The sequence below is a fragment of the Neolamprologus brichardi genome, chromosome 22, assembly GCF_056152115.1.
Source record: "Neolamprologus brichardi isolate AB-2024 chromosome 22, ASM5615211v1, whole genome shotgun sequence".
In the NCBI taxonomy this organism is placed as follows: Eukaryota; Metazoa; Chordata; class Actinopteri; order Cichliformes; family Cichlidae; genus Neolamprologus; species Neolamprologus brichardi.
In genome coordinates this window covers 21678012-21695461 of record NC_142124.1, presented here as the reverse complement: position 1 = coordinate 21695461, position 17450 = coordinate 21678012, and the positions used below count along the sequence as shown (strand labels likewise).

The following is a 17450-nucleotide window of genomic DNA, read 5'->3' as shown; positions in this document are numbered from 1 at the left end:
CACATGTCAGAGGTTGGTGAACCATGCACAGGTGTGTGTGTGTGTGTCTGCGTGTGCAAATCAGTGACATATTTTTGGAGGCTGAGAACCCCCACAGGTTGTAAAGTTGTTCCAGACCACGTTGTACCGGAGCTGGGTGTGAATGGGGGTTATGTCTCTGAACAGTCCACTCTTTGAGCTTCATTTCCAGGTCAACCCCTTCCAGAGCATGGTTCATGGTAGAGGTGTCGTCATCTGACTGGTTAGAGCTCCTGGCCTCACATGTTTGTTAGAGTACATTTTGCTGTTCATCAATCAAACCTAGATTTCCATTACTACCAAGTAGACCTGAAATTTCATATTTCCGCTCAGTCTTCTTAGTACACGAGCCTTGCTCACAGTGTGCTGCACTCATACTCCATTGACCTAAGTTCACACTTGCAGTTTCTTAAGTGCTAGTCAGAAGTTCTGCTAGTGCTTGAAGAAAACACTACTATAATTAAACATAATGATGATTTACATTGGCCAGCAGTTGAGCATGCTCCTTACAATGAGAGTGCCAAGATGCTGATGTTTGTTGGTAACATTTACCAAGACAAAAATACTCCATCCACACATTAAAGAGGTACTCATGTATTGATTTGTGGTGAGAATATTTGCTTCTTCGGAAAAAGTTCTGGATTTGCTGTCATGTGGACAAAGCCATGATCTAGTTACTTGTGCCAAATAACCGGACTGCTTGAAAGAGCGTGTCATCGCTTTCGTCTTGGACGATCTACTTCCTAATTTTTCTCACAACGTCACCTATTTGTGCTCATTCACATCTGCCAAGAAGTAGATAGAACCGGTGGGAGGGATTTTGAATGTTAGATATCCCTTCACATTCACAAGTCATTCTTTTGCCTTCCAAGGCACATCTCCAAGGACATCCAGGTCTCATTCACTCAGCCCCACTGGCTTTTATGTCCACTAAAAATGTCTCAGTGGTGTGTGCCGCAACTTGAGTGCAAAAGAAACCAAATGTGGTATTCTGAAAACAGACTGTTTATGTGATTTTGTTACATTGTCTTTTGTTTCTGTGGAATACAGTTTTGGTTTAAATTATTAAGGTTTAATGTCTAAATCAAAGAAACACTTTGATAGGATTAAAAGAGAGGAAATGGGAAATAATTATCTGGTCTCACAACACATTGGCAACATAAGAGGTTCATTGTAACAGTGGAACATGAAACCACAGTGTGCTCAAATGATGGTGGCTGGAAATACTACAACAAACACAGAGAGAATCTCAGTTGATGACAATCAACTGCCCTCTGTTTACTGAAAACAATAAAACCCCTCTGCTGACATGAGGCAGGCTTCTGGTAGAGTCTGTCCGTAGAAGAAACATTTAATGGCTCCATGTGGGGTTGTTTGCTGCTTAATCTGTGGTTGTAACATCCACTCAGACATGTGTGTCTATTTTTTTCCTTTTTCAAAGCGTATGACATTCCTTTAACCGGATAACTGATGTGGATTCTGACAGTTGGTGGGGCCAGACGCTGACCTGGCTCATGAGAGCCCTGGAAACAATCCAACAAAATGCTACACAGCTTTGGAGAACTCCCTTCCTTTTTACTTGCTCCATGTATCCCTTTGGAGCAGGATGTTGCAGGTCAGATTTACAGTAGATCTATGCGCCACTGAGCCTAACTTGGGCAAGCTAATTGAAAAAAGGATGTGGCCCGCAGCGGGTCCTTTCAGCAACTAAGCAAGGAAATCACAAAGGACGGCACACAGGTGAAGCAGATGTACATATGAATGTGTGTAAAGATATATCCTCCACAGTACGCATGTGTGCATGTGCACACAGAATGTTTTGAAGACCATAAAAAATTAAGAAGAGATTTTGGCACGCTGCTCACATTACTGAATGACATGAACAAGGAAATGAGGAGGTTGAACTTTAAGTTACACATGTCTGGCAAGCACATTGCCATCGGAGAATACACTGACAGCATCCCAAATATATGTATGCATGTGTTATATATGAAGGGGAAAAAGATCAGGCATCTATACATGTAGAAATATGACTCATTTCCTGCACTGAAAACACTGTACTAATGGACTGTTCTGCACTCTTCTCATGCAATTTTAATTCTATTGTGTTTCTAACCTCGTTTTATCTCTGATTTCCATTATGGATCGCCAAAGAGGAACCCTCTGTCTGATAAAAATGGTCCATTACATAAATGGCTCATCACTCCGAGGCCTTTGTGTGTCTGCCCAGCAGGTGAACAAGAGGTCTTCAACTTGGCAACAATAGAAAGACTTTGAAGACTTTACAGTTGGAGAGACACATCATCACAGACTCCAGCAGTAATGGGACACAGTAACACTACACCTGATGAAAATAATACTAATAGTGACAACGTGAACAATAGTCTGGTCTTGTCATTCATGACAAAAGGTTGATGTTCCAAAATGATTATTAAACCTCATTATATCTTACAAGTTCATTTACTACAAATGTTGAGTTAACTATGTGTAACGTTGGACCCAAGAAACATATGCTGGAGCGAATATGTTGACAGCAGAACTTTTATTTGATGCTGTGGTTTTATTGACTGGGACACAGACACTCACGCTCTCTCTCTGCTGTCACGTCCGCTCCTCCTCCGACTGTCACTGCCAACATATAAAGACACACAATCACTGTCAGATCCCAGCACACCTGTTCACCCCGCCCCTGCGCCGCCCCGGGAGCTCACTGTGTCACCCCTCCTCTGCAGCTGGCCAGAGACCACACCCACGTCACACTATTATAGAACAAATTCTTGAAGTTGGTTGAAAGTGATGGACTTGTCTACCAACACTAATGAAACTGAAATTGAGACTGTTTGCCTTCAAAGTAAAAGTTGCACCTTTTGAAACATGTTGGTTGCAATGCTGAGGCACAACTTTACTACAAGCAAATGTGGCAATCTACTAGAAACCAAAGCAATTACTGAGAGGGGAATACAACCTGTGGTTGTATCACATCCAATATGGCAGACAGCTGTTGAGCATTGTGCACATGACATCACATGAGAAAGATGGACGTAGCCTCTGCAGGGCAAAAATGAAGCCAATGTGAAAGTGCCTTCTAGTGAAAACTGCATTCTACCTGAAAATCACTAGATGGCAATAGCTGTTGTCTAAAAAGATTTCTGCTTAAAACTTTATGGTAGAACAGCGTTTTGACTTGACTTGAGTCCAAAATAAGGTCATTTTGTAAATCTTGGTCATACAATGTTACTAAAATGAGGATTATCTATGGTAAAACCACATTCTGACTAAACAGACATTTACAGTGATGCAATGTTGGCTTCAAAACCGGGCTTTAGAAACCGATCAGTGATGTCACAGTAGCCATATCCATCCTTTATACTCTCTATCCGGTCGTTAAGTCTGACGTCACTAGCCGTGTCTGGGCCTAAACTCCACTGCAGGTCCATATATCAAATGATCATTACTGAGAGTTGAAAAACTGTCTAAAGTCTTTCATCTTTAATAAAATGATCACCGTTCTGCTCTACCAGGTGTAACAATTGAGTTTACCATCCAGGCATCCATGAAAACGAAATTTATGACATTTAACGGAGTTAGAAGTTAGCAGGAAGTTAGCTCGCTAGCTTCTATCTAAATACAATATAGCATGTCCTGACTGCGGGTTTTTGGAAACAAATTAAAACGTACAGCTCTGTTATCACTTCCAACATAAATGAAGACAGAAAACTAAACAGCAGTGACGTTTGTAGGGTTACTGAAGTTTGGCTAGCTGGTATATAATGATGTGCTACGTGACCGCTAGTGACACAGCTATGTTAGCATAATATAAACAAGCTAACTTTTTTTCCACTCGATAAAAGTTAACGTGAGTGTTCTTGGTGGTCAGGAACAAATGTAATCGCATGGCAGGATGCTGTAAAAGGACCAAACTTCAGCCAGGAGAACAACTGAGATAATCCATCCACAATAAGAGGTTAGTCATTCATATACTGCTGCATGGGCTGGGCTGTAGTTACATACTAGGGTTTTAAAAACTGAGCTTAAATAAATGATTAGCGGTAATAAAAGCCGAGGGAGGTCAACAGTGATCACTGACTGTTTTTTGAGATTAAATAGAAGAAAATACATAACATTAAACATGTTAACAACACAAAAGCCATATTAAACGCAGACTACTTTAGGCCCGGAAGTAGGATTCGTCACGTCATCACTTAACGACCGGATAGCTAGTTCAGCTCTAGCATAACAACAAAAAGGCGCTTTCTCACCAGAAAAACACACAGTTGCAGAGAGAGCGTGTCACATGGTAACCATGGCAACATAACGCTGCCGCCTGAAACAACAGAACACAGCTGTCAAACAAAACCCAAAACAGCCCTGACCCGCTACAATATTTTAGCTGAAATAACAACTATACAACCCAACCCCCCGGCCTCGGACCGGTACCGGTCCGTAAGTCGTTTGGTACCGGGCCGCGAGAGTTGAGGCTCAGGTGTGAAATGTATAGTTTTCCGGGTTTTTATCGGTTTTCAGCGTTATTTTGTTATCGTTTTTATCGTTTACTTGGTTTTCCTTGGTCTTTTCTCGTGTGTTATGAATAAATTTTCTTTTTTTCGGTACCGGTACTAGTTTTATTTTGTTGTATTTATCCGCGACACCTTAAAGGCCGGTCCATGAAAATATTGTCGGGCATAAACCGGTCCGTGGCGCAAAAAAGGTTGGGAACCACTGCTGTAGAGAGCAGTTCTAACAGCTACAGTTTTTTCAGATATAGAAGATGGTGGTAATTTGCAGATAACACTAACTATACAACAATAACTATATAGCACTAACTATACACCTATGTGTAACATTTTCAGCATAAAAGATGAAGAAAATGTAAACACACTACTCACCTAATATTAACCTTTACAATGAAAATACAACCATGGCTAAATCATTTGTTAGCTTGTTAGCTTGTTTTTAACACGAAGAAGTCATTTAATGGGCTGACTTATTTTGACTTTATAACCTGTGTTTTGTTTTGCTTTGTTTGTTTATTTGTTTTAAGTTTGAAATGGATGAAATTATAAAATGGTGGCTGCATTTTATCCAAGAAGGCAACACTGACCTATGAGACGTCTCATTAATTAACTTCAAGACACGTTACAATGTCAAACATAAACTGTCCAAGCTTTGATCAAAATACAATATTTGCTACTATATAGCATCATTTGCCATTACTTTTTCATTGTTTTTTTTAACATTTCCATAAAATGCACTCAACATTTAAATAGAATCATACTATATATTGCCACATCATGTTATTGGTCAGGTGAGACTCAAATTCCAGTGTATTTGAACAGAGAGTCGGTTTTTCAGGCATGAAAATGTTTAGCCTCTACAATGAGACTATCCAGAGCCCTTCTAATCACAATCATTTGTATAAAACAATTGCTTAAAATCAGGGGGAAATAAATGTTTTGCTGAAGATATAAATCCTAGAGCTGGTGTCTGGATTTATGCATGGATATCGTACTATGAAATGTAGATAGATGGCCAGCTTGACTCATTTGAAGTAAGCTGCCCTAATTAGTGTACAGTCTGTTTTGTCACTCAAAATATTAAAGTGACACACACACACACACACACGGTCAGCTCATGCTTGGCAGCAATGAGCAGTGACATCCCGTCCAGTGCAGCTGGTCTGCAGCCTCTAGGCAGTCCTACGATCTGGGAGGGAAGCCTGGTTTGATTTTAGTCAAACCAGGGCAAACCAGGACTTTCACATTCCAGCTTTTCAACTGAAATTATTTGTTACTGCCCCAGAGACTCATAGAGCGCTTACATATATGAATTTGGAGGAATAATGTCTTAAAGTGTTAGCTAAGGTGCTGTTTGCCCTCAGGCTAGCCAGTGTAAAATTACACACACCACTTTTTCTTTTCCTTTTTGCTCTTTCTCTCTCTCTCATTCTCCTTGCTCTATCTTGAAGTGAGGCTGTTCCAAGCTGGAAAGTTCTGCCGCTGTTACATAAACTCCAGCTCGAGCGGCTGCGGGGTCAAGAAAAAGGGAAGAAAAGAGGGAGAAAAACAAGACAAGAGCTGAGGAATATTGTGGGAAAATAAGGGCCAAAGATAAAAAGGATCTGGATTGGGTAAAACCTGTGTCATCAGGAACGTCTAAAAAAAAACTCCACTTCATAAGATTCAGGAGAAAAGAGGAAGAACAAAAGAGCAGGAGGAAATTGGAAGCAGAGTGAAGGCAGCTTAGCAGCTCCTATCCAAAAAGCCTGGAAGAAAGGGAAGAAGGAAAAACTAAAAACAAAGCATTAAATGGCTTGGAATTGTCCAAGGCCTGCCTGAAACCCTCTCTGGAACCAGCCAGGCCGCCGCTGATACACAAAAGAGCCAACTTCAACCTGACATGTCTTCCTGTTGAAAAGACAGAAACACAACTTTCCCGGAGCACTGACGATCCAGGAATTCATTGTGTGGGTTACCTGGTGCCGATCTCTGTTTTTATTGTTGGGAATTGAGGGGTTTTGTTACTAGTTTAGTTTCTCTTTCCCTGCCAGCACACTTAATGACCCAAACATTACTTTGGGAAGCCTAATAACTTCTCACTTTCTATTGCATGTACAACCCATGGTAGATGACTGAGCGAAGCATGAGTTATTAGATTTATAGGAAGTGCTCAACAGTTTGTCTGGAAGTGGGTAATGAATCATATTCCAAATGGCTTGCAGATGCTATAGCAGATCTCGGTGGGTACATGCTGTGACTGAATACCAAATCAACTTATAATTACCTCTCAAAACCACATCCACATTTATTTACTGAGGTGTTTATGCGCATAAATCCCAATTGAACATCCCCTCAAACCACTAAAAATCACACAGAGCAACAGGGAGGTGTGTTTTACAGACAAGGGACGTTCCTATGAATAACTCCTGTACTGGCGAGAGCATCTTTTCAGGTGTGCACGCTCATTAAATCAGCCACTTCTACTGCTTCACTGCCCAGGAGCATTTTTCAGTAAGTCAGGGTTTTAATTTACCATGAATCCACTTGTATGCTGACTCACTGCATTTTCTCCTTTTATGAAGTGCTGTCCGTACTGCTTTCATCTCAGCTGTTCTCACTGACTAGCTGCAAAACACACACACACACATATTGTGGAAACCTCTGAAAATCCTGGGTGACTGACTCTTCGGCCAGCCTTTACTTCACCTGTGAGGCAGCACGATTCCCAGCAGATACAGGACATTCCCAAAAACTGCAAAGTAAACAGGTTGAATAATGGAAACATTGTGAAAGTCAGAGGGAAAAAGGAAAGGGGGGGGGGGGCTAAACGTTGAGAGGATGGGGTTGGAAATAGATGGAGTGGAGGTAGAAGAAAGGGATGCGGTATTCAATAAGCGCAGGTCCATTACCAGGCTGTGTGCTGGGCTTTACTGTCACAGCGTGCCTTTCACCATTTGTTTCCCATAAAGGCCACATGGAAACATTTAGCTGGCTTAAAGCAGATCAGCGCACGCTGTCTCAGGCCCGTAACATTTGCTACTTGTATTCCAGGTCTGTCCTAATAAAGTTTTCTGAAAAATATAGGCAGCTGCAATAAATAATATTAATAAATATTTTTTAAATGGCAGCATGTCTGCTTGTGGGAGACGGAGAACAAACTGCCTGCATGTTAGGAAGCATCTTAGACTGTTTCAAACTATGAGACAGAGAGAAGGGGAGTAAATATGAATAGCATCTTCAAAGAAGCTCCTCATGGCTCGATGAGTCTTAAGTGCCTCAAACAACTCTTTTTTTCTCTCTCTCTTCTGTGACACCATCTGCAGTCCTGCAGAGGGAATAGAAATCCCAGATGCTCAGGTTATAAGCAGAGTTAGTCTTCATACTTTCTTGCTTAATGGGTAAAACTGTGAAAACAATCAACACAAAGCTCTCACCAAGAGCCGGGAAACAGTCGACTGTTTGCATGATCGGTCCTTCTAGAAAGCATTAACACCGACGCGAGAGTGCTGCGGCGGTAATAAATTCATCCTCGCTTTGGGCTCCGTGACCAGCATGTGTGTATGCATTTGTCAAGGTAAATTCCTGCAAGCATATGGCAGAGGGATACCGGTTTTCACAAGTACACAAACCCAGCTGTCTATGCATCCCTCAGGTCCAGCTCCAAAGCTGCCAAGTCATTTACATTAAGCTTCTGAACACAACCACCCAAAAAATAGATTTCCTGAAATACTCTACATCCAACATCCACATGACAGGCCTACAGGGTGCATAGATACGCGCACGTAATGTGTTGAGCGCTCGCCTAATGGCCTCCCGAGTTTATTGTTGGCCCTTGTGGTGCCTCCGCTTTCCATTCTTTATCCTTTTAAAAGAGCGCTACCCCAGACGGGAGTAGGCAGATGCTTCAGACAATGCATATTAATGAGAAATCCCTCCATAATACATCTTATAAAGTACAGAGTTGACTGTATGTTGTCAATGTTTCTCTCATCTTGAGCCAGATCAAAGCTATTGGCACCATCTGAAAAAAATAGAGCCTTATTATTTACGTTTTCTTGCAGATCCAGCCAGTACTCCCACAAGTAAGGGAATGTACATGCCCACACCGCAATATATCCACCTTTGGCAGGAAAAAAAAAAGATAGATATACATTGTTTAAACCACATGCCCGCAGAGGAAAGCTAATGTACACAGCAACCTCTTGTGGCTGTTTGGAGAATTGACCTCAAGTCAACAGAATTTGTCATGGGTTCATGTAATAGCACTAGTAGCTATAAAATAAGAATGTGTAGGGCCTCGAGGTTTCCAGCAGCTAATGGCTGACAGATTTCTCCAAAAGGAAATCCCTATCTGACAATCTCCTTCTCTAAGTGCTTTCAGCAGACTCGTGAGTTTGGTACTCTTGCTGTTCTGTTACACAATAAAAAAATAAATAAAAATGAGGAATTAAGAAAATATTGCTAATGTTCTCCTTGTATCCAGACCAGATTTTTTTTTCTTCCTTTCAAATGTGGAACCACAGATGGATTGTGTGTGTGTGTGTGCGCATGTGCTACATCTCATGAATGGCCGCCTGTGTTTTAAGTTATTGATGAGGTGTGCAGCAAGTCTGACAGAGGTTCTGTTCATTACTTGTAAGGGAGCTATTCACAGGTGTGACAGCCCCAACTGGTGACTTTTCTGCACCCATGCAAATTGCTTCTATGGGCCCTGAACAAACATAAGAGAGAAATTAAGGCCGGTTATTGTTTGCCTTTGCAGAACAGCTCCAAAGAAATAACTTCCACAGTACACTGAAACATTTAGTGTGTTTGTGTTAGAAAGAGCTTGGTTTTAAGTGTTCAAGGTCCCCAAGCAGGCATGTTAGAAGGTTTCAAATCTCATAAATGGATGAGAAAAGCATCACATGAAATGTCACTTTTACTGAACATCATCATAAATTAACATGCCAAATAATTGGCAGCAATAAAGTGTGATTTCATTAAAAACAAAAAACAAAGAAGATAATAGACAAAAAAAAAACCCCAAACAAAACAAAAAAAACTTTGCATAAGACTTACTCGCCTTGTGCCGAACAAAAATAAACGAAACACTTTATTCATGAGAAAAAGACGTCAACGAGAGTCTTTAAACATGGGTTAGTAACAAATAAATGACTGAAGCTACGAGTCGATTCAGGTATTTTTAGTGAATCATCCATCAGCCTCTTATGCTCACATCGACTCGTAGAGATGTTATGTTGCCAGAAAAGTAACCATCCTGTTAAAGTTGAGCATGCGGTCTGATGGTGTGAATCGTGTTCATCTTTTAAAGTGTGAAAGTGTTCTGTGTTTAAATCAGTCCTCCCTCTGTGGGATGCAGGTGATCTCTGCGTTTCCATCACTCGTCTCCCGCAGGCAGGTTTTCTTCAATCCTCTTAATGAACTTCATGCGGATTTCTGTCACACTGTCCCCTCTCAGAGTGTCCTGGGCAAATTTCACATCCACCGCCATCTGGACCTAAACCACATTCATAAAGATTTTGTTTTAAAAAACAAAAAGGAAGACAGACTTTTATCCTCATTTGTTCATTTTCCACTATTAAAGTTGTGGTCAGAAGTTGTATACACTCATCATGGGCATGAATGTTCATCAGGTTTCATGTCCACAGCAAGTTTTACATTGTCATGGATTGACAAGGTGCTGACCAGGAAAGAAGCACCTGCTCCAAAATCAAGCAGCTTTCAGAAGAAAAGTATAATGTGAGATAAGACAAAGTTTGAGCTATGTGGCCACAATGACAAGAGATGTGTTAGGCTTTCAAATCTAAGAGCACGGTGCCTACTCTCAAGTATGGTGTTGGCAGCAAAAAAAAAAAAAAAAAAAAAAAAAAAAAAAGAGCTCTTGGGCTTTTCCCCCAGGGAGCATCATGCACGAGGGAAGGAGGACAACTATCTTGAAATCTTTCTATTTCACCTAGAATCAAAAGCTTGACTGTTGAAGGTTGGACACAGTTGGGTGTTCAACAAGACAATGATCCCAAACACACAACAAAACTGGTTTTGGAATGGATAAAGCTGGCTAACATTAACATTCTGAAAACTTCCCAAGACTCCGCCCTGGGGGGGCTGTAGCTCAGGAGGTAGAGCAGGTCACCTACAGGTCGGAAGGTTGGTGGTTCAATTCCTGGCTCCTCCAGTCTGCATGTCAAGTATCCTTGGGCAAGATACTAACCGATGCATCCATCGGCGTATGAATGTGTGTGAATGTAGTTAGAAAGCACTACTTGTAGAGAAAGTGCTCGTGAGAATGGGTGTGATTGGGTGAATGTGGCTTGTTTTAATCAGCGCTTTGAGTACTTTGGGAGAGTAGAAAAGCACTATATAAGAATCAGTCCATTTACCATTAACCCTATTGGAAATTTAAAAGCCAGGTCTGTGCCAGAAAACCAAACAATTTAAATAAACTCTACCAATTTTCCCAATAAGAGTGGTCAAATATCCAGCCAGAATTATGTCAGAATCTTGGTGATGGATGAAAAGAAAAAAAAAAAAAGCATCTTGCAAGTTGCTAAGAGACATTTAACCAAATATTGGTGGATGTATATGTTTGAGCCTGTGTGGATTAGAGGAAATCCAAAATAAAATTGGTAGTAGACATCATTAAAGATGTATGCCATCATTTCATAGCATAAACTAAATGTAACTGTGCACTGGACACTATCACCATTGATTTGTTATATTTTTCCATACATCCTATACACGCGGCACCTTAAAACTTCTGAGGTTTATCTTACCATCTCCAGGGCTCCTCTGAGGACGCCGCACAGAAGGTTGGAGTAGATGAGTGTGCTGTGGTTATCTGGCAACTCCACAAAGTCTACCAGTGGATTATTTTCGAGGATAAGGGAAAACTCATCTCCTGCAGGGCTCCAATTGGTCACGCTTGGGGTGATTCCTAGGTACATTTTAAAAGCAACCTAATGGAGACCCCCAATATTAACAACAGAGGAGAAAAAAGGGAAAAAAAACATTAATCATTTACAAATATTTTCTGATAAAGTCATCAGTTTTTTGGGCTTTTGTTCTTCTTTATCACTTTTTCATAGAGGGAACGGCAGGCTTTCTCATTTTCTGACAAATAAAATTTCAATGGAGCAAACAAAATCCCAGTTGCACGGCTCCAAATAATTCCAACATTAAGCTGGCCTGGGCAGATTTGCACTCATGTAAAATGTTTGCTGTCCTTATTCCAGTTTTTAAACATCACTAGCCACAGAATAATAATGAAAATATGATCCACAGCTGTAGAAAATCTGTTGTGACCACATAACAGACCTCTTCTGCGTCTATTTAACTGAAGAATTGCTGAGGTAATTTCAGAGTTTAGCTAGAGGTCACGAGATATCCTGAAGCAGTCATTCACTGCACCTTCCAAACCGCTGTCCCATAGTGGTCCTCCATTTACAGACCTGACCTCTCTCTTCATGACCACGAGCCAGGTCCCTGAGCTGGAGTGTTGTTACATCTGTGGAATGACTCCCTTTGCACGCAGATGTAACACCTCGAAAGCAACTGAAGGGGCTCAACGTGCAGCCCGAGAGCCGCCTTCCTGGTCTGTCTGTCTGTGTCCTTTTGTCATAAGGACGTCATATGGAAAAACTGACAGTCAGGTGACTTGGCATAAAACCAGACTCAGTTATGCAGCCCTGTTGCCAAAGCTGAACAGAGACCCATTTTGTTAACTTCCAGCTATTTTAACAACTATGCATGATTCACATTTGAAAATAATTCTTATTTTTCTTATACTGGGCCTTGGTAAAGCACATCACTACATCTACTACACAAACAATAAATAAATAAACTGTTCCCTTTTAAGGCCTGTAACCTTCTAATTGGCTGCCCCTCACTACCAGAAAGTTTGAATAGCAGGTGGGTGTGGTTTCTGTGCTCACAGCCCGTATTTAGAGCCTTTGGTTCATAGGGATTACTTGTAACTTGTTACTTTGGCCATGACAAATGTGAGCATCTATGATAGCAACAGCAAGTATGTTAGAGAAAATAAGGAAAAGCTTAACAGGTTCTCTTTCAAAATAAAAGTCCAAAGATGGCAAACCAGATATGTATCACTGAATTTGCATCACATTTCACACCGGATCATTTCCACACACTCACACGAATGTGATTTTAGCATAAAGTTTAGAAATATGCTTCATTCTGTATTTTAAGCTTTTCTTGTCTTCTTGCCCTTACCCTTATCCTGACACTCTTTCACCCATCCTGTGTTAGGGTGTTTTATTAGAAATGTTCCCTCTAATCTGTCCCTTCCTCCCTCTCCTATTTCCCTCTGTCTATCTTGGGAGAAGTCCATGGTCATGCTCTGATTGGCCTGGAACCTTCCAGTTACCTTAGCAATGACATCGGCTGTTTCTCGGAAATCCTGACACCTGCCGATGCTTGAGCGTGCCAGGAAGTCCTCGATCAGACGCACACCAATGTTATAACCCCTGTGGAAGTCAGAACGTCAGAGAGAGAGAGAAGTGGGTAAGAGACAAAGTCATGTTTTCTTTTTATATTAAAGGAAAAGTAGTTGGGGGGAAAAGACAGGCTAACCTGCGGCAAACTGTAAAGCCATGGCAGACAGCTTCAAATCCTTCAAAATATTTTTGGTTCATATACTTGCCAAATAATGACATTTCTGATTAAAGAGTCCAGACAACTTAACCTAACAGCAGACTCTGAAGCCAATGGATGCATCCCAATCCTAACATGGTCCGTCTCTAATCAGCTGGATGGTATCTGGCAGACTGGGCAGTGCAGATTCACTGCCTTCTAAGGCCAGGTAAGACGAGCCTCGTCCCGACAGCTCAGGGTTACCGCACAGCCAGAGAAACAAAGTACATCCAGTCCAAAGGTCTGTCAGCATGACAGGATAATTTCAATTTCTGAAGTTAGAAACCAATCATTTTGTCTTAATCTTATTCTGGGGGAGTACTGTCTCCTGCTTGGCATTCCTAAGATTCTTCTGTCTTAATATTAAATAATTGCTTCTTCAAAAGACCCCATCCAAAGAACTTACAAGAGGAGAAGCAGCAGTGTAAGAAATTAAATCCGATAAGACTACGTCTCTGCTCCATTTTGTGTCAAGCTATGTTATGAACTGAAAATAGGAAAACGCTTAAAAAGTATAATGAAGCTGTCAGCTATAAAGAGTCACCCAAGAGGCTTCAAAAATCCCAAAGGATGCATGATTGAGAGTCTGTGAAGGTTCTCAGTCATCCAGGTCATCGTAGTCAAAGGAGCTTACTTGAAGACGTTTCACCTCTCATCCGAGAAGCTTCTTCAGTTCTAAACACAGACTTAACAATGTGGTGTATGCTGTACAGTGCAGAGAGGAATGCCCAGACCTCTACATTGGAGAGACCAAACAGCCACTTCACAAGCGCATGGCACAACACAGAAGAGCCACCTCCACAGGACAAGACTCAGCTGTCCATCTGCATCTTAAGGATAAAGGACACTCTTTCGAGGATGCCAATGTTCACATTTTGGACAGAGAGGACAGATGGTTTGAAAGAGGAGTGAAAGAAGCCATCTATGTCCACTGTGAGCGACCATCTTTGAACAGAGGCGGTGGTTTACGACACCAACTCTCTACCATCTATAATCCAGTTTTGAGATCCCTTCCCAGACGCCTTAACGCCCACTCACATCCTGGGCCATCTGACCTCAGGAATTCGCATGATAAGGTGGGGCCAGGTTTCACAATGAACTCACCCGAAACTCTGGCTGATTGTGACCCAAACCCAGTTTCACACCTTGGCTCAGGCGATTAGAGGATCATCAGGGGGTCCTTTTGTCCCTCTGTGGGGGGATACTCCCACTAGGGTTATATCTGGGACTCTCCACCATTTGACCTTAGAACTGAAGAAGCTTCTCGGATGAGAGGTGAAACGTCTTCAAGTAACTTAAAGAAGTCCAGACGCTTTTCTTTGCAAGCTCCTTTGACCATGATTGAGAGCATCCATTGAAAACCACAGGCTCAACATATGCGAGACAGAAGCACTGAACTTTGTTACAGATAAATACTCCTGTACAGAATACTCGGCAATACCTTGTCATCAGCATTATACTTCCTGTGATACGTTCAAAATTATGTATGATGTTATAAATTGTGTGTTTATTGCATTATGGCTTTGTGATGCACACCTGCACATCATAACAGTTATGTAGTAAGTTTCAGCGGCTTGGAATTATCTACCAGAAGAGCCAGGTTTATGTTTCCTAATGTATCAAATTAAACAGGCTGAATGATAGCACATAGTTAATGGTACATACATGAATTTATTAACTATAAATTAAACAAAGGGTGCCTTTGTTTTGACCTCAGATCATCAGTTTGAGATGATCTGAGGTTTGGGACATGGTACTTAATCCTGCTGGAAACAACCATCAGAAGATGGATACACTACAAATTATTACATCACCAGCTTGATGCCGGACTGATCCATGCCTTCATGTTATTTAATAGCTTATCAAGCTTATCAAGCTTTTACGAGCTTAAAAGTCAGTTTTCTGTGTCACAAAAGTGGCTCTCTTTTTACCTAGCTAAATCACCGTGGTAACTTATGCTGAAGACCTGACCAGGTTATGTTCCAATTTTCAGTTTAAAATAAGCTCGATGTAGCAAGTTCGCACATGTTTTTTAATTTGGTGCCAAATCTCTTTTACATTGCTGGAATTGCAGCTACCAGAACAAAACACATCAATTTCACTTTCCTCTGCTGACAAAGTAAAATGATTTCCACATCTCCTTTGTTAGGCTACAGAACAGTAACCTTTAATGTTTAAATGGACCTAGTTCAAAGATTCAAAGCTCAAATGTGTCGCAGTCACCTTTAAAATAAATAGCAGCACACGGAACTGTTTATGTACCGCTGTGTGAAATAAACCCCAAGATTAATGTTCTTCAGTAGCATTGTAGCTCTTTGTGACAATGTTGCATTTTACTGGTATATTTTTATATTTGATATAGATTTTTAATCACTATTTTATGATCATTATCTAAAGATTTGTCTCTTATTGCAGTAGGTGATACTCACTTTGTGTGAAAGAAGAGTCACATGACCTGCAAAATCACTATTTTTATGTAATCATTCACATAGCAGAGCAGAAATGCAGCTTAACAGAAAGGTGGTAAAAAGCACTGTGGTGGCCATTTTCGGTGACTGGGGCTTTCGACTGTGTCAAGCCAGCTAACACAGAAAAAGCGCTGCGGTTTTGAACTTCATTCATCGTCTGGTGTGATCTTCTGCTGCTGTATCCCAGTGTTTGACACACTGTGTATTCACAGATGCTCTTCTACATACCTTGGTGGGAACAAGTGCTTATTTGAGTTACTGTTGCCTCCCTAACAGCTTGAGACAGGATAACCTAAATGAACTGAGGTGTTATGTGATTGGCTGATTAGGAATTTGTGTTGAAGGGCAGCAAATAGATGTACCTCATAAAGTGCCTAGTTACTGTTTAAGTGATGGAAAAGTTTACCTTCTGTGTTTCTAATTAAGTAATGCTTTTTTGCTTCACACAGCAAGTGCATTTAACAGTATTTACACAATTTTCAAACGACAGCTGGGTGTGAGCCCCAAAAGAGAATTTGGCCAGACTCAAGATTAATTCACAGTTTGTTATTCAAATGGTCACAAATTGAAGCACAAATGTCTGTCTGTTGTGCTTAAAGAAATGCCTTTACTGTATGAGGAGCAAATGGTTCGTTCAAAGACAGGAAAAATCCTGCTTGAAGAGTACTCACATCTTATCCAGCTGTTTATTGACCTCCTCATCATTCTCATAGTCTTTACAAAGCTGGGTGACCAGGGCCCCATAAGTCAGTGTGAACAACTCCGAGTTCTAAAAAACAAACAAACAAACAAACAAAAAACCAACAGATAAACTACTCAAAAACCACACAGATCACATGTTATCTTTGCCCCACACAAATGACAACCTTTTTTCCAGCAAGCAAAGCCTATATAAAACACTTTAAGTTAAATAATAATTTGGGGGTGGGATATTTTTGAGCATTTAGAAGTTAAACAGATCGTCCCAGGGCAGCTCTTAGAACTGAACTAACGTTTGATGCCAGCTTAGGATTGAAAAACGTTTCATTAATATGTGGCACATTTTTCTATTGCTGATCTTTCAGTTTTCACACCAAACTTTAAAAGCTATACAGATCTAATGCTATTACCATAAAATAACTGTTAAGATTAGAGCCACAGCTGACACGAATGACCTGTCACGGCACAGGAGCTACAATACCTGCTTGGAAAATAGTGTTTTAGCGTCGCTTTTAGAAAGGTATATTACAGTTTTAGTCAGCTCAGTTAATAAATTGTAAATTCATATACGTTCAACTGAAAAATCCTTTAAGAAATTGCTTTTAAATGTGTTTTTGTGTTTTGTTGTCATTTGTAGACTACTTAGCTTGTAGCTCCACTTCCTGTCAAAGCCAAACCCGACATTAATCAACAGTGAAATAAATGTTAAACACGTACAAATATACCTCTTGTACCTAGCCACACGTGCAAGATAAATATGCATAATTTGGCGAGTAGCTCAGTTCAGAGACATGAGTGAGTTGTTAATTTAGCCTTACAGCCACGGTTAGCATCCTGCTAGCTAAGCTTGCTATGTTGCCATTAATCCTGTGGGAGTCGCCTACCATCTTCTTGCTGTCTGTTGCCCGGTTGGCTTGTCTGGACATTGTGACGGGTGTTACGGGCTTACACAGGTGGTGCACTCGATATTAATCCTTTATTTATTTGATTCGGGCTAAGCAGTTATTTCCGTAATCGCCTGTTTAAGTCGCTCTCGTTGTATCAAGCGTCATGAGATAGAAACATGAACTTCCGGTCCTACTTAAAAGTAAAAGTTTTATTGCGGGAAATTCGCGAG

The 17450-nt window shown here is 40.9% G+C and overlaps 1 protein-coding gene across 1 annotated transcript; it reads right to left on the bottom strand.

Annotated features, from left to right (window-relative positions):
• Nucleotides 1-9343: 9343 nt before the first annotated feature.
• On the bottom strand, nucleotides 9344-17397 carry trappc3 (trafficking protein particle complex subunit 3). The gene is made up of 5 exons (XM_006787583.3): nucleotides 17218-17397; nucleotides 16306-16403; nucleotides 12901-13000; nucleotides 11291-11473; nucleotides 9344-10014 (listed from the first exon to the last, which is right to left on the bottom strand). The coding sequence occupies exons 1-5, from the start codon at nucleotides 17257-17259 to the stop codon at nucleotides 9895-9897; spliced, it is 543 nt and encodes a 180-aa protein (XP_006787646.1). The 5' UTR covers nucleotides 17260-17397; the 3' UTR covers nucleotides 9344-9894.
• Nucleotides 17398-17450: the final 53 nt, after the last annotated feature.